Consider the following 18,947-nt stretch of genomic DNA (forward strand, 5'->3'; position numbering starts at 1 on the left):
AGGCCATTGATGACAGAAAGTGAAGGGAGAGCACAGGATGAACAAGTGGACATGTACTGTGCTGCATCTCCTATTAATCGTTTACTATTAAGTAAAGTTAAGTTATTGAATAAAGAAAGAGTCTATTGTTGAATGTGTGGTGGCATCTGGATCTGGGATCGCAGGACTAGAGGAATCTCTAACCCCAAACTTGAGTGTTATATACTATGCGCAAACCGCACAACAGACAGAACATTATCTTTTTATTTGTGGGGTGCCAGGGTGTGGAAGAACAGTAGTCCCTCACCACAACTAACACCCTGGCCACTTCACAGTTGCACATATTGATTTCACAGAAATGTGATTGACTTTGAATTGTCGTTTAAGTGTTCTCCTTTTTTTTTAGCAGTGTATATTTTCTTTGCTGACAAAGCATTACAGTGCTTTAGAGACATTGTCATCACTGTCTTTACTATGTTAATCCCCTATCAGTATGTCTGTAGTGTGGGAGGAAACTAGATTACCCGGAGGACACACACAAACACAAGGAGAACATGCAAACTTCCTGTAGATGTTGTCCTTGGTGGGATTTGAACCTAGGACCCCAGCATTGCAAGGCTACAGTGCTAATCCTTGAATTTAAGACTAACAGATTTAATAATTAGAAGTCTTGTCAGTAAATATGCATAATTTGTCCTCAGTTTTTGACTGCATACTCATTTGGGAAAAATTTTAGTGTTTCAAGAGAAATCAATCATACATTTTATATATTACTTTTTTTAGAGTCTATATGTACTGTAGATGTTCAAAACCTCCTAAGTCTTTTTCTAGAGTCTAACAGTAACTATTAGAGCAGAGGAGCAGGCATGCGTTCTGCATATTTATTTATTTTAATCACTTATATAGAAAAATTCCAATCTAGATTCCCTATCAGTATGTCTTTGGAGTGTGGGAGGAAACCGGAGTATCCAGAGGAAACCCACGCAAACATGGGGAGAACATACAAATTCATTTATTTTCTAATAATTTGTTTTTTTGTGGACAAAATATACACCCAGTACAGTGTATGTGCCTTTACATATCCTCATTTCTATCGGAGGTCAATTTGTCAGGAAAAAAAAAATAATAGAACCATGTTTGATTTATATCCAATTTGGTCCCACAAACTTGCCTATTCAAGTCTGCAAGAAAAAAAAACAGGCAGCACTTGAATGACAATCATATTGAATCCTTGTGCTGTCGATATTCCACTGAATGTGCCTTGGAGAATTAAAAGCTACAGTGATTCCAATAATAAAATATTTATAAAATGTATATTTTACAGATATAGATAGTTGTATAGAAAAAGAGATAGATGCCATCCCTCAACTTTTAGCACCACCCTCAAACAAATCGTGTTTGTGCTGGTGTCACGCATTGCTTATATCTCGGCCTCCTAATGATGATTCATGTCAGGAAGGTGCTAGAAGCTGTGTTGCACCGCTGTTGTCACTTACTGTTTCCATCTCCGCCCCCCTAGTGAAGTCTTCTTTCACAGAATTTATAGCGGAAGGGGAGATAGAAACTCTCGTTCACCGATGACATCCTATCCCAGAAGAGACAATAGACACTGCAGGGAAGTGAGTGCAGTCCCAGCCTCCTGTGATGCCATGTTTGAGACTCCTCTCAAATGTAACGTCATAAGTAGTGTTGAGCGATACCGTCCGATACTTGAAAGTATCGGTATCGGATAGTATCGGCAGATACCCGAAAAATATCGGGTATCGCCGATACCGATATCCGATACCAATACAAGTCAATGGGACATCAAGTATCGGAAGGTATTCTCATGGTTCCCAGGGTCTGAAGGAGAGGAAACTCTCCTTCAGGCCCTGGGATCCATAGGGATGTGTAAAATAAAGAATTAAAATAAAAAATATTGATATGCTCACCTCTCCGGCGGCCCCTGGACATCACGCTGCTAACCGAGAGGCTTCTTTGTTTAAAATGCGCGCCTTTAGGACCTGCGAATGACGTCCCGGCTTCTGATTGGTCGCGTGCCGCCCATGTGACCGGCACGCGTCCAATCAGAAGCCGCGACGTCATTCGCAGGTCCTCAATTCCTAGAATTAGGAGTTTTTGTGAATGAGAATGACGTCGCGGCTTCTGATTGGTCGCGTGCCGGTCACATGGGCGGCACGCGACCAATCAGAAGCCGCGACGTCATTCTCATTCACTAAACTCCTAATTCTAGGAATTGAGGACCTGCGAATGACGTCACGGCTTCTGATTGGTCGCGTGGCGGTCACATGGGCAGCACGCGACCAATCAGAAGCCGGGACTTCATTCGCAGGTCCTAAAGGCACGCATTTTAAACAAAGAAGCCTCCCGGTTAGCAGCGTGATGTCCAGGGGCCGCCGGAGAGGTGAGCATATCAATATTTTTTATTTTAATTCTTTATTTTACACATCCCTATTGATCCGATACCGATACCCGATATCACAAAAGTATCGGATCTCGGTATCGGAATTCCGATACCGCAAGTATCGGCCGATACCCGATACTTGCGGTATCGGAATGCTCAACACTAGTCATGGCAGACGCGGTACTGATTAAGGAACGCGTCTCTGACTGGGGAGCACATAGAGAGAGCTGCACGTAAAGGTTGTAAGTGCCAGATCCCCCCTAGCATCACTCCCCCTTGGTGATGCACTGATTGGAAGACCCCCAGCCGGCCAGTGGGCACTAGAGGGGAGGGGTCCTACGGCCACTCCTACAGGGGTTAAATCCAGCATCAAGGTGCACTCGTCAGGCATACAAAGGGACTACAAGGCAGAACCCCAGTGAGCGTAACCGCAATGGGCACCCCCCCCACCCCCCCTAAAGCTAAAGCTCTACCCTAATAAGAAAGCGGCTCAGCAGCTGCAGGCAGGATTCTCCGACGGTTTCTTTATCCCCTTTAGGCTAACAAGAACGCCAACCCTATCTGATAACCTAAAATCGGCCCGCGAATTTCCCCCAAATTCTCAGACTAAAAATCGAAAAGGAAGTAGAAATGGGTAGAAAAGAATCCGGTAAATACCGCCTAATCCACCATTTATCTCACCCAAAGGGCGATTCGGTTAATGACGCAATTTCCACAGAAGAAGCTTCCGTCTCATACGCGTCGTTTGATAAAGCGGTTGAATTAGTCCGGGCAGCCGGACCCGGCGCTCTGCTAGCCAAATCCGACATAGAATCGGCATTCCGGTTACTACCCGTGCACCCCGAATGTTTCCACCTTCTGGGCTGTAAAGTGGACCAATACTATTACTTCGACATGTGCCTCCCGACGGGATGTTCCATCTCATCCATCTCATGTCACTACTTCAAGCTATTCAGCACCTTCCTAGATTGGGTAGTTCGGTACGAGACGGGCAGTAAATCCCTAATCCACTACCTCGACGATTTCCTGTTCGTCGGCCCCAGAAATTCTAAAGTCTGCTCCAATCTACTAGAAAAATTCAAATCTATATCACTCAAATTCGGCGTGCCATTGTCACCGGAGAATACGGAGGGTCCATGTAATGTATTGCCCTTCCTGGGCATTGAAATAGATACCAACATGATGGTGTTCCGCTTACCAGAGGATAAAATACAAAAAACCCAGCAAATATTGAAAGGCTTCCGCGAAGTTAACAAGGTAACCCTACAGCAAATGCAGGCGTTATTGGGTCTACTGACGTTCGCCTGCCGCGTAATGCCGGTCGGCAGAGCATTCTCGCGCAGACTATCGCTGGCAACAAAAGGCGCTTCTCAGCCCGGCCAAAGAATTAGGCTCACTCGTTCGCTAAAAGCTGATCTGCTGGTATGGCAGACGTTCCTACAATCGTACAACGGTCACACGTGCGTCATGGCTAGAGAGATCACAAGCGAGGATTTAGGGCTGACAATAGGGTGGAACAAAAAAGAGGGTTTCACAGCAATCTATAAAAACCAATGGTGCAAATCTGGTTGGCCAGAGAAATGGACGACAACAAAGTGGGGGCAAGACCCAGCCCTATGGGAATTGTTTGCGGTAGTAGCAGCGATGGAGTTATGGGCCGATCAGTTGAGGAACATGAACATTTGTTTCCAAACTAAAAATGTGAAAACAGCAAAGAGTCTAAATCACATGTCCTCTTCATCCCTGCCCATACTCGCTCTCTGGCGACGGCTCGCACTGATATGCCTAGAAAACAATATTTGGTGTAGAGCCACCGTGGTGGCGGAAGTTGACGATAATATCTTTAACCCATTGTTATTTTCCAATTGGCAAGCTTTCAGAATCCAGCAGCCCAACGCGCAACACCGGGGTATTCTGTGTCCACAGTCCCTGTGGGACACAGTAGCCAATCATTGATGCCCTTAATCCGGGCCTCCGTTTCGCCAGCTACCTGGCAGGTGTATGGTAAGGCTTGGGAGGAGTGGTGCTCATTAATTCAGGGTAGGCCAGTCGATAAATGCAACCGAGCACGAAGCGCGGTGACAACCGATTTCCTATTACGGATGAGGGAAGGTGGGGCGTCGGGCACCTTGGCACAACGGAAATTATCGGGGCTAGCATTTTTCTTTCAATTATTGGGATGGGTAGACGTAACTAAGTCCTTCTGCATAAGACAAGCCATAAAAGGTTGGAAGAGGCTTCAGCCAAGTCAAGAATGTCGCCGCCCCATTTCACTGAGATTATTGCAGGAACTGATTGCGATATCCCCGTCGGTCTGCTTATCGCAATATGAGGCGGCCCTCATATCAGCAGCTTTTGCGACCGTCTTTTTCGGAGCACTGCGTATCAGCGAATTGCTACCGCGGTCAAAAAAAAAAAAAAAAAAACGCGTCGGAAGGAGGCCTAATTAATGAGGACATAGTTATATGCAGTGACGCCCTGCGCATCAGGGTTAGAAAATCCAAATGCGACCCCACCGGTAGCGGCACATGGGTACTGGTTAACTCCACAGATGGCCCAGCTGGCCCGCTAAAAATGGTTAGAAGATACGCCGGGATAAGACACGCTGGTAGATTTTTCTTCACTCATACAGACGGGTCCCCTCTGACCAAGTACCAATTTCAGGCGATGTTCAAGCTATGCTTGGAAAAAGCCGGCGCAAATCCAAAGGAGTACGGAACACATTCGTTTCGCATAGGTGCAGCCACAGAAGCGGCCAGGGCAGGAGTGTCAGAGGCCGAGTTGCAGAGAATGGGTCGTTGGAAGTCCGCATGCTTCGCCAGATACATAAGACCCGACTTGCTTAATTAACATGTGTTGTCTCTTACAGGGGTTGAAGTTTGGGTTGTAGGAGATTCCTACGTTTACTGGGCCGAAAAGAGGGCCGAACGGCGGCCAGGAGGGACAAATCTTTACCTCCCGGAAAAAAAAAAAGTTAACTGGAGGGGTGTCAGAGGCCTCCAGTGGAGACAGGTGTTCAAAGAGATGGTTGGCATAGCAAGGATGGCGGAACACCTGGTGAGAATGGTGGTACATGCGTGTGGCAATGACCTCGGCAAACAAAAGGTGGCCGAATTGTACAAATGGGTGACAACGGATATGGAAAGGTTCAACTGCCTATTCAGGAACATAATACTGGTGTGGTCGGATATAACACCACGGGCCGTGTGGCGAGGTGTAAGAGATAAAAAAGCCATAGAGCGGACAAGAAGGAAATTCAACGCGCGGATTGGAAAATATGTGAGAGGAAGAGGCGGTATCGTATCGTGATTCGTCACCACCAGCTACAAGGGGATAACACGCCACAATTAAGGCCGGACGGAGTTCACCTAACGGACATTGGCATCGATATTTTTCTGTCTGGTTTACAGGATGGGGTTGAACAGGCCCTAGCATCGAGGGGTGGGGTCGGAGTCCCGCGTAGTTAATACACGGGATCCTCCGTGGCGGAAAAAGCGGAGGAGGGCAAAGGTCGTAACCGCTCGTTGGGCCAATTCCCCTGTCGATCACGGACAGGAGCTCGGCGCGAGCCGCTCGTTACGATATGTAATTGCCCTTTCTCCGATTATTTAATTAATAAACTGTGACCGACCTGTTCAACCCACCTAGGACTGTGTGTGTTTCATTACGGGACTGATGGGAGGGGGGAAGGCACTGGTTACGACAACCAGGTCTCCGCAGTCTGGCAGACGCGGTACTGATTAAGGAACGCGTCTCTGACTGGGGAGCACATAGAGAGAGCTGCACGTAAAGGTTGTAAGTGCCAGATCCCCCCTAGCATCACTCCCCCTTGGTGATGCACTGATTGGAAGACCCCCAGCCGGCCAGTGGGCACTAGAGGGGAGGGGTCCTACGGCCACTCCTACAGGGGTTAAATCCAGGTGTCCGGTCGAGAACTTTCTCTTTCACTCTCGGCAGGACACCTGGAAGCTTTTGTCCCACCCACCCTCCCTTTTTAAAGGCTAATGATTAAACTAACCCACAGGATAATGTAAATGTGTGAATTATGTTGTAAGATTTATTAAAAAAAAAAAAAAAAAATTATTACGCATGTTGATAGAACTAACCCCTGGTAACCTTTATTAAGTCACAGCGGAAAAAGCGGAGGAGGGCAAAGGTCGTAACCGCTCGTTGGGCCAATTCCCCTGTCGATCACGGACAGGAGCTCGGCGCGAGCCGCTCGTTACGATATGTAATTGCCCTTTCTCCGATTATTTAATTAATAAACTGTGACCGACCTGTTCAACCCACCTAGGACTGTGTGTGTTTCATTACGGGACTGATGGGAGGGGGGAAGGCACTGGTTACGACAACCAGGTCTCCGCAGTCTAAGTAGACATGGGCAGACTTCAACAGTAAAGACCGAGGTTTGTATTGAACACCTAGTGTTCAAGCACATACCCAAAACACGGACTTCTCCAGGAAGTCCATGTTACTGTTTGGGTTCAGCACCCCGAACATCAGCTGCTTCCCATATCAACTGCATGACAGCACAAGAAACACTGGTGGCTCTGATCAGTGGTAAGATCATTACCACCGGTGAGAGAGCTGCGGTTCCCACGCAGTCAGATGGCAGCGTAAGTCAGCTGCTGTGACTTGTGGTAAAAACTTTACGCTGGTCACAGCCTTTGGCTGATGAGAGAGTACTACGCCCATCAACTTACGCCTGCTGTCACTGAAAACAGCGAGAACAGGAGCTATTGATGGGAGTATTCGTCAGCTGGCGCCTGCGCTATAAATAAATTTTTTTAAAAATGATATGGATGTCTTTTCTTTTTTTGATAACCAGCGCAGCCAAAACTTACCAACGATCAAAGCCTGTGTTTATCACACTGTTATGTAGATGACAGCATGGCAAATAACAGATGTTCAGGCCCCCAATTTATCTGAATTGGGTCTGGGTTCAGGTACCATTCTGCTACATGAACCGAACTTTTATAAGAACCCGCCAGAACCGAACATCCACGGGTTTGCCTATCACTTGTAACAAGTGCAATTTAAAAAAAAAAACGTTAAGGGATTGGCTAGACAGTAAGGACAAGAGTAGGGTATTTTATAATAACGCTAATTTCAAACGTGGTTAGGGAGGAAGGATAGTTAGGATAGAAGGTGGTTAGGAAGGACGTTTTCGGATCCAGACCAACTCTTTAATTTAATGCACACATCCAAGTGCTAATGTGTATATACAAACATGATGCAAAAGCAATCAGTAATTAATAACTAACACTATGTAAAAAATATGAGGTACTTGGTGCATATTTTGTGAAGGTACTTGGTCCACAAAGTGTGTAAAGGCCATATACCAATGACCAGGTGATCTTATATTAGACACTGTAGATGAAGTAGCACTCACTTTTTCTCTTGTGTAGTAATAGTAGAATTAATGTGTTCATTATTTCAGGGTACTACTGAGTGTGTTTGTATAATAAAAATTAAAAAAAAGTACTGTATTTTAAAAATATTTTACAAATATATTTTATTTTTTTTATTTTGAAAAAATAAATGAATTTTTATTAACATTTTTTACTGGAAGTGGATGCATTCAAAAAATCCGTAGGTGCTTAGTGCCACATTTGCTTGGAGTTTATTTTCCCTTTGAAGTCGCCACCTATGTGGATCCGAAGCAGGATCAACACATAGTTCTCCAAAGTGAGCTGCACACCTTATTGGATTATACAACATATGGAGAAGAGTTGCCTAAAGAATTGATTCCTTGAGAATCTCAATGTGCATTTCTTACCGATAGAAGGTGAGCATAACCACAATTAAAATAATTTTTTTTTAACGGTTGGTAAAAACATATTACGCTCAGAGGAAGCGCTGCACTTGTCTCTTTTTTTCCCTCTTTTCCTAAACCAGGGTATTTCTAAAGATTGTATATTAAAAATTACAGAGTTCTCGTCACCAAACAAGACAGATTTCTGATATGCCTTTGGACAGTATTCGGCAAAGATAAAGAAAAATGGTAATTGCATTTCTGGAATAAAATGAGCTTAGTCATATGATTTAGCAGGAAGTCAAAAATATAGTACCTCAAAGACAGCTAATATAATTGCTCAAGGGGTCAAATAAAATATTTGGATTACATTAGCAGACTATAGGACATGAGCTGCAGCAAAAACTAGTGGACTGTGAAGCATAACTTGTTTGTGTGCTTCAGGGCCAAGTCTCAAGTTGATCGGTTTCCTCAGTCTCCAACTGAGATGAGATAAAACATGCAGCACAGAACAAAATTATGAGCTGCACAGAATATCCAAGAGGCAGCCTATAAATAAACTGCAGGAAAAATATGGCACCTCAGAGAGCACTACACCTCCCACAACTGTATGTCTTCACGTCAAGAGTCCACATGTTCAGTCACCTACAGACTATTTGCGGAGATCGTATGGAAATGTTTTCTATAAATAAACTGTAATATATTGCATTTTGCTAAAATGTAAAACAATAAAATGCATAAAACTAAAAATGTTGAATTAAAAAAGTAATTTTAAATATGGGACTGAATAGTGATATATTTGTTGTGAAGAGTTTATGTAGACAATGGTTAAAGTAAAGTGGATCATGGCAAACTCATCTACAATTCATGCATCCCAGAAGTAAATTGACTGGCCTGAGTGGCAACTTGCTGGAACAGAAACCTTACCTACTGCTCCTTCGTCTTAAAGGGAACCTGTCATGGAATTTATGCTGTCTCAACTATGGGCAGCATGAATCAGAGCCGGACAGCATCATTGCAGCCAGATATATTTTACTCCGAAGCACTCCAGCCAGGAACCATAACCTCAAAGCAGACTAGTCTGTCTTCCCCCCTGGACGGCTGCTCCCAGAGCTATTAGAGGTGATTAACAGGTTGTTCTTATAGCGTGACTTGTCAATCATGTGATGTGGCGCTTGGAGAAGTCAGCCAGGGGCAGTGTTTGACCATTCTCCACTCTGGCCATGGTCCACGAACAGATCTTTTAACTATTTGTTTTATAAACTCTGGTGCTATTCACAGAAAGGTATTTCTGGCTGAAATTGTGCTGCCAAGCTCTAATTCAAGTTGCCTGTAGCTTGGGCAACTAGCATCACTTGACAGGTTCTCTTTTAGCAAAAGTTAATTACATGGTGTTCTATTGGACAAGGTTTGCCAGCAGATCCGCGGCGGATAAGGCGTCTGTCCCCTTTCCTTTAGCCTGACTTATGGCTTGATCGGCTGGTCATAGCCCTCTAATCACAGGATCCCCTGCTCAGGGTCCAAATTTGATGCAATAGTCTCTGGTATAGGGTCCGGGTCATAAAACCCCACCACCCCCCTCCTCTCGCTTTTATAGAGCACACTGATGAAGGTCCACTGTTGACCGAAATGTTTGTGAACATTGTGATACTGTATGTATCATAATAAACACTTTTGCATCAGACCCACGAGAGTGTGCCAAGTATATACTCTATAGTTATCACAAGGTCTGGGCACCTATTTCTTCGGCACCTCCACCCTTGGGCTGTGCTTGTCATTTACTATACTATAACCTACAAAGGAACCTAACAGTAATGGCTTCACTCTCCTACAGTGCCAGTTAGGCCGGGGTCACACTACTATAGAATACAGACGAGTGCTCTGTGAGAAAACATCGCATAGCACTTGGACGAGTGTTAATCTATGAGGCAGCTCACATCACTGTATATTTTCTCTATTTTTTCTCAGGCGTATTCGAAATGCGTGTAAAATCTCAGCATGCTGCAATTGTACTTGAATAAATGGTTTCCAGTGAAATAAATGTTCTTTTTAGTAACTCTTTGCTTCAGATATTTGATTACGGTTACAAATAAAGAACTCCATTGCTAACATATATTACTTTAATATGAAATTTGAAAATGAGTTTTGTGAACCAGATAGTCCATGTTACCATTGGGTATAAGCACGGTATTTGGTCACGCTGAGAATATCAAAGTCAGAAAACAAGATGCCCTTTCTTATGTGGTGTCACAGCTATAAAATGAGAATTGTACATTTCAAGGATTCACATTTTGCTTTGGTGTGTTTTTTGTAAATGTAAAATGACAGTTGTCACTTGGTCGCCATTCAGCTAAATTCCTGATGCATTGTGCCTCCATATCACAAAATAAATAGCTGTCGTACTTCTTTGCAGCAGTGAAAAATGTATTTGACTGCCTTAGTTTATCGCTTCATAGGACGCAAATTAAGCAGTTTGAGAAGGCAATTTCCCTGAACAATGGAAATAAAAACACCCACAAGGAAATAAATATTCTCTCCTTACGTGTCACATCAAAAGATGTACCTGCATGCTGCATAATATTTCCGCTGACAAATGTAATACGGAACATAACGTACCATCTATCAACCATATTAATGCAAAGCACCCTCAGCTCCAGCCCCCACCCCTCCCCGACATTGTGCAGCCATTGACATCTGACGGACCGAATAAGAACAATTTCCACTTTCTAAAATGTGTGCTAACCCAGGAGAATTGGTTTACGAGCTAATACCAGCATCCAGTGTTTAATACGCTGGTCTGACAGCAATCAGTTATTACAAGGAATAGTGTTCCAAATCGAGGTAATAAAAAGTAGTCAGTTTGAGTTAAGGTCACAGCTCTCACTGGAGGAAATGCAAACAGCAACTTTGATGCAATCAAGCTGACATTTAACACTACCAATGCTGAATGGTGCACAGTTTCCCATCCTTCTAAAATTAGATTCTATTAGATTCTGACCCACAGGGATACAAACTAAAACGGTATATTTATTTCTGTACAAAATGACCTGCAGTTTTCTGCACTATCCAATACAGCTATACTCTAATAACCCTAATCGCTAGAACAGCGAGCTGTTCCTACTGCCATTAGGTATGCTATTTATTTCAATGCAAAATAGTTATTTCTTTTCATGCTGTATATCTATTTTTTATTTTTAAAAAACCCTGCGAACTACCTACTTTCATTTTCCTGAGAATCTATAATATAACGCTGGGAGCGTCACTCTGTCCGAAGCCTTTATAGACTGCGCCGGCGCAGTCTGGGCCTCACAGACTGGCGCTCCCGGGAGATCGCGGTATGCGTTCACACTGAATGCACACCGCGATCTCCAACAGAGAAGCAGGGACCGCCAGGAGGGTGAGTATCGACCATATTCACCTGTCCTGCGTTCCACCGCTGAGCGCCGCCATCTTCCCGGTCTTCGGCCTGTGACCTTCAGTTCAGAGGGCGCGGTGGAACGCAGGACAGGTGAATATAGTAAGTGCTGGGGGGCCTGAGCTGGTGGCGATACCGGCACCTGACCCCCACAGCGCGCCGGTGTCCCCGCCTGCTCAGGCCCCCAGATGGGTGCAGCACATGACAGGATGGGGACGCAGGATGGGTGCAGCACATGACAGGATGGGGACGCAGGATGGGTGCAGCACATGACAGGATGGGGACGCAGGATGGGTGCAGTACATACCAGGATGGGGACGCAGGATGGGTGCAGCACATGACAGGATGGGGACGCAGGATGGGTGCAGCACATGACAGGATGGGGACGCAGGATGGGTGCAGCACATGACAGGATGGGGCGCAGGATGGGTGCAGCACATGACAGGATGGGGACGCAGGATGGGTGCAGCACATGACAGGATGGGGACGCAGGATGGGTGCAGCACATGACAGGATGGGGACGCAGGATGGGTGCAGCACATACCAGGATGGGGACGCAGGATGGGTGCAGCACATGACAGGATGGGGGCGCAGGATGGGTGCAGCACATGACAGGATGGGGACGCAGGATGGGTGCAGCACATACCAGGATGGGGACGCAGGATGGGTGCAGCACATGACAGGATGGGGACACAGGATGGGTGCAGCACATACCAGGATGGGGACGCAGGATGGGTGCAGCACATAATAATAATAATAATAATAATAATAATCTCTTTATTTATACAGCGCCAACATATTCCGCAGCGCTTTACAGTTTTTTGGCACAAATTATGACAGGATGGGGACGCAGGATGGGTGCAGCACATACCAGGATGGGGACACAGGATGGGTGCAGCACATGACAGGATGGGGGCGCAGGATGGGAGCAGCACATGACAGGATGGGGACGCAGGATGGGTGCAGCACATGACAGGATGGGGACACAGGATGGGTGCAGCACATGACAGGATGGGGACGCAGGATGGGTGCAGCACATACCAGGATGGGGACGCAGGATGGGTGCAGCACATGACAGTATGGGGACACAGGACGGGGACGCAGGATGGGTGCAGCACAAACCAGGATGGGGACGCAGGATGGGTGCAGCACATGACAGGATGGGGGAGCAGGATGGGTGCAGCACATGACAGGATGGGGATGCAGGATGGGTGCAGCACATGACAGGATGGGGACGCAGGATGGGTGCAGCACATGACAGGATGGGGACGCAGGATGGGTGCAGCACATACCAGGATGGGGACGCAGGATGGGTGCAGCACATGACAGGATGGGGACGTAGGATGGGTGCAGCACATGACAGGATGGGGACGCAGGATGGGGACGCAGGATGGGTGCAGCACATGACAGGATGGGGGCGCAGGATGGGTGCAGCACATGACAGGATGGGGACGCAGGATGGCTGCAGCACATACCAGGATGGGGACGCAGGATGGGTGCAGCACATGACAGGATGGGCGCGCAGGATGGGTGCAGCACATGACAGGATGGGGACGCAGGATGGGTGCAGCACATACCAGGATGGGGACGCAGGATGGGTGCAGCACATGACAGGATGGGGACGCAGGATGGGTGCAGCACATACCAAGATGGGGACGCAGGATGGGTTCAGCACATAATAATAATAATAATAATCTCTTTATTTATACAGCGCCAACATATTCCGCAGCGCTTTACAGTTTTTTGGCACAAATTATGACAGGATGGGGACGCAGGATGGGTGCAGCACATACCAGGATGGGGATGCAGGATGGGTGCAGCACATGACAGGATGGGGGCGCAGGATGGGTGCAGCACATGACAGGATGGGGACGCAGGATGGGTGCAGCGCATGACAGGATGGGGACACAGGATGGGTGCAGCACATGACAGGATGGGGACGCAGGATGGGTGCAGCACATGACTGGATGGGAACGCAGGATGGGTGCAGCACATACCAGGATGGGGATGCAGGATGGGTGCAGCACATGACAGGATGGGGACGCAGGATGGGTGCAGCACATGACAGGATGGGGACGCAGGATGGGGACGCAGGATGGGTGCAGCACATGACAGGATGGGGGCGCAGGATGGGTGCAGCACATGACAGGATGGGGACGCAGGATGGGTGCAGCACATGACAGGATGGGGACGCAGGATGGGTGCAGCACATGACAGGATGGGGACGCAGGATGGGTGCAGCACATACCAGGATGGGGACGCAGGATGGGTGCAGCACATGACAGGATGGGGGCACAGGATGGGTGCAGCACATGACAGGATGGGGACACAGGATGGGTGCAGCACATACCAGGATGGGGACGCAGGATGGGTGCGGCACATGACAGGATGGGGATGCAGGATGGGTGCAGCACATACCAGGATGGGGACGCAGGATGGGTGCAGCACATGACAGGATGGGGACGCAGGATGGGTGCAGCACATACCAGGATGGGGACGCAGGATGGGTGCAGCACATGACAGGATGGGGGCGCAGGATGGGTGCAGCACATGACAGGATGGGGACGCAGGATGGGTGCAGCACATGACAGGATGGGGACGCAGGATGGGTGCAGCACATACCAGGATGGGGACGCAGGATGGGTGCAGCACATGACAGGATGGGGACGCAGGATGGGTGCAGCACATGACAGGATGGGGACGCAGGATGGGGACGCAGGATGGGTGCAGCACATGACAGGATGGGGGCGCAGGATGGGTGCAGCACATGACAGGATGGGGACGCAGGATGGGTGCAGCACAAGACAGGATGGGGACGCAGGATGGGTGCAGCACATGACAGGATGGGGACGCAGGATGGGTGCAGCACATACCAGGATGGGGACGCAGGATGGGTGCAGCATATACCAGGATGGGGACACAGGATGGGTGCAGCACATGACAGGATGGGGATGCAGGATGGGTGCAGCACATACCAGGATGGGGACGCAGGATGGGTGCAGCACATGACAGGATGGGGACGCAGGATGGGTGCAGCACATACCAGGATGTGGACGCAGGATGGGTGCAGCACATGACAGGATGGGGGCGCAGGATGGGTGCAGCACATGACAGGATGGGGACGCAGGATGGGTGCAGCACATGACAGGATGGGGATGCAGGATGGGTGCAGCACATACCAGGATGGGGATGCAGGATGGGTGCAGCACATGACAGGATGGGGACGCAGGATGGGTGCAGCACATGACAGGATGGGGACGCAGGATGGGTGCAGCACATGACAGGATGGGGACGCAGGATGGAGCAGCACATGACAGGATGGAGACCATATACCAATATAAATGCTCGCCACCCGGGCGTAGAACGGGTTCAATAGCTAGTATTCTATATAGCAGTAATGCATTCCAAATTTCATATATTCAAAGATTGCATACATCTTACAACAGTTATGCTGTTCTTTGTCTTGTTTAGTTAGCTGTCATAGCAGCTTGCACTTGTTCACACATGCTTTATTCGACCCGAAGGTGCTAGTCTGTTATTTGCTTTTAAGACTGTGTGCGCACTATGAGTTTTTGGGTGAGTTTTTGAAGCTGCATATTTTCACTGCATCAAAAATGCAGCAACTTACAGTTCCAGCAAAGTGGATGAGATTTATAGAAATCTCATGGCCACTGTGCTTTTTTTTTACTCATCGTAAACTGACAAATTTCAAATCTGCAGCATGTTAATTTCTCTTGAGATTTACAGTGGCATGTCAGAATGACTGTTATTTGGAACATTTTAGCATCTTTTTTACAGATAGTGTTATGTTTGCATCAAGAATTTGTCTAAATTTCACTGAATAGATCCTTCCCTCTACTTGTGAATTGTTCCCTACGTCATTGGCTGCAACTCAACCCCAAAGTATGATAGATCCACCCACATGCAAAATGATTGGCGTGATGTTCTTTTCCTGAAATTCTGTGTCCTTTTTTCTTCACACATACAGTACAGGCCAAACGTTTGGAGACACCTTCTCATTTAAAGATTTTTCTGTATTTTTATGACTATGAAAATTGTACAATTCACACTGAAGGCATCAAAACTATGAATTAACACATGTGGAATTATATACTTAACAAAAAAGTGTGAAACAACTGAAAATATGTCTTATATTCTAGGCTCTTCAAAGTAGCTACCTACTGCTTTGCACGCTCTTGGCATTCTCTTGATGAGCTTCAAGAGGTAGTCACCAGGAATTGTCTTCCAACAATCTTGAAAGAGTTCCCAGAGATGCTTAGCACTTGTTGGCCCTTTTGCCTTCACTCTGCGGTCCAGCTCACCCCAAACCATCTCGATTGAGTTCAGGTCTGGTGACTGTGGAGGCCAGGTCATCTGGCGTAGCACCCCATCACTCTCCTTCTTGGTCAAATAGCCCTTACATAGCCTGGAGGTGTGATTAAGGTCATTGTCCTGTTGAAAAATAAATGATGGTCCAACTAAACGCAAACCGGATGGAATAGCATGCCGCTGCAAGATGCTGTGGTCGACATGCTGGTTCAGTATGCCTTCAATTTTGAATAAATCCCCAACAGTGTCACCAGCAAAGCACCCCCCCCACCATCACACCTCCTCCTCCATGCTTCACAGTGGGAACCAGGCATGTAGAGTCCATCTGTTCACCTTTTCTGTGTCGCACAAAGACACGGTAGTTGAAACCAATGATCTCAAATTTGGACTCATCAGACCAAAGCACAGATTTCCACTGGTCTAATGTCCATTCCTTGTGTTCTTTAGCCCAAACAGCTCTCTTCTGCTTGTTGCCTGACCTTAGCAGTGGTTTCCTAGAAGCTATTTTATCATGAAGGCCTGCTGCACAAAGTCTCCTTCTTAACAGTTGTTGTAGAAATGTGTCTGCTGCTAGAACTCTGTGTGGCATTGACCTGGTCTCTAATCTGAGCTGCAGTTATCCTGCGATTTCTGAGGCTGGTGACTCGGATAAACTAATCCTCAGAAGCAGAGGTGACTCTTGGTCTTTTCCTGGGGCAGTCCTCATGTGAGCCAGTTTCTTTATAGTGCTTGATGATTTTTGCCACTGCACTTGAGGACACTTTCAAAGTTTTCCCAATTTTTCACACTGACTGACCTTCATTTCTTAAAGTAATGATGGCCACTCAATTTTCTTTACTTAGCTGCTTTTTTCTTGCCATGATACAAATTCTAAGAGTCTATTCAGTAGGACTATCAGCTGTGTATCCACCAGATTTCTGCACAACACAACTGATGGTTCCAACCCCATTTATAAGGCAAGAAATCCCACTTATTAAACCTGACAGGGCACACCTGTGAAGTGAAAACCATTCCCGGTGACTACCTCTTGAAGCTCATCAAGAGAATGCCAAGATTGTGCAAAGCAGTCATCAAAGCAAAAGGTGGCTACTTTGAAGAACCTAGAATATAAGACATAATTTAAGTTGTTTCACACTTTTTTGTTAAGTATATAATTGCACATGCGTTAATTCATAGGTTTGATGTCTTCAGTGTGAATGTACAATTTTCGTAGTCATGAAAATATGGAAAAATCTTTAAATGAGAAGGTGTGTCCAAACTTTAGGTCTGTACTGTACCTTTGATCTTTGTGGCCAAAGAGTTCTATTTTGACTTCATCGGTCCACTTGTTTCCAAAATGCATCAGGCTTGTTTAAATGTTCTTTTGCATACTTCTGACACTGAATTTTGTGGTGAGGATTTCTTCTGATGACTCTTCCATGAAGGCCATATTTGTGCAGGTGTCTCTGAACAGTAAAACAATGTACCATAACTCCAGAGTCTGCTAAATCTTTCCGAAGGTCTTTTGCAGTAAAGCAGGGGTTCTGATTTGCCTCTCTAGCAATCCTACCAACACCTCTCACTGGAATTTTGCTTGGTTTTCCAGATTTATCTTGACCTCCACTGTTCCTGTTAACTGCAATTTCTTATTTACATTTAGAACTGAGGAAAGGGGAACTTGAAAATGCTTTACTATCTTCATATAGCCTTCTCCTGCTTTGTAGGCCTTGATCATTTTTATTTAAATAGCGGTAGTCAGCTGCTTGGAAGAACTCATGGCTGCTGCTTTTTGGCATAAGATTAGAGGAGGCTGAGTTTTTAAAAAGCTGGGAAATTTGCATCATCGGGATTTTCTATCCAAGAAAGTGAACAAGTTAAAACCTTAAAAGGCTAATTAAGGTCTGAAACCTTGAGCACATACATCTCCAAGGGTACCCAAAGTTTTGCATCAACCAATTTTCCTTTTTGTAAATTTTAGCTTACTTATTATTTTAAAACATTCACTGAGTTTGGTCATTTTTTTTTATTGGGCAAACTCTTTAAGGAACAAATACAATTATTGCACAAACAACATCCAAATTTTTATTGACCTCCCACAATTCATTGTACTGCAGAATGGTATGAATAGCTAGAATACCACACTACCATGAAGACTGGCAAAGGCAACAAAGTAAAGGAAATTAAGTAAAGGACAGCATTATGACATTGCACAAAATTGGACTTTAGGACTTCTTAGTACTGGCTGACAAGCATTGCATTAGAAATAAGCAGATTTGCATCTGTGCTTTGTCCATCTTATACGTGCATGTATAATCATAATAAGTGTATGCCGAATAATTGACAGCACTGGCTATCTTCCAGAGAGAGACATGATTTTTGAAGTCACTTATGCTACATATATATTTTCCCAAAATTTCATTACCTAAGGCCCTAATAAGGATTTCCAAACCAGATAACCAGATAAGGATTTCCAAAGCAGATAAGTTAACATTTGTATGTTAAAAAGCATTGCACTCACCAGCTCCACACGTCTCCGACATGCTTCCATCTCTCTCTGTATCAGCTCATTCATCTCAGCTTTCATCTCTTCCATGCGGATCTGATAATACTTTGCGTTCTCCTTTTCTCGTGCTTCACAGTCTGCCGCCTTCTCCAATTCTTCACCCATCTTTATTACACTGTCTCTTAAACGGAGGATCAACATCTGGACCCAGAAAAAATAAAACACAATCATTGTATATCATACATGTTATACATCTAACAATTGTAAACATGGTGGCATCTCCTACTTGTAGGACATGTTCTTTTATGTGCCATGGGTTCATTTTTTACAAAGAAGGGAAAACATCACGTGCAATAGGATCTTATCCGATGAGAAGTAAGTATAAGTGAGAGTAAGGGAATTTGCTCACCTTTTGGGGTTGTTATATCTAACAACTGAGGAATCAAAATATGACTGCTGCTGCAGTACTCTCAGATTGGGAGATCCTGCCGTAAAGAACAATTGTTGAAGGATAGGAGTAGTAATCTGCGTTGCTGTGCTAGAGTCAAACAAACCCAGACAACTAAATCCTGGATTGTACCAT

The 18,947-nt window shown here is 45.9% G+C and overlaps 1 protein-coding gene across 1 annotated transcript in view; it reads right to left on the reverse strand.

The window, feature by feature from the left end:
- The window catches only part of MYO18B (myosin XVIIIB), a 1,113,366-nt gene that overhangs the window by 242,327 nt on the left and 852,092 nt on the right, over positions 1-18,947 (reverse strand). The window contains exon 39 of the mRNA XM_069750613.1: positions 18,380-18,565. Coding sequence (XP_069606714.1) covers positions 18,380-18,565 — 186 coding nt within the window. The remainder of the gene's footprint in view (positions 1-18,379; positions 18,566-18,947) is intronic.

This window comes from Ranitomeya imitator, chromosome 1, assembly GCF_032444005.1.
Source record: "Ranitomeya imitator isolate aRanImi1 chromosome 1, aRanImi1.pri, whole genome shotgun sequence".
NCBI classification, from domain to species: domain Eukaryota; kingdom Metazoa; phylum Chordata; class Amphibia; order Anura; family Dendrobatidae; genus Ranitomeya; species Ranitomeya imitator.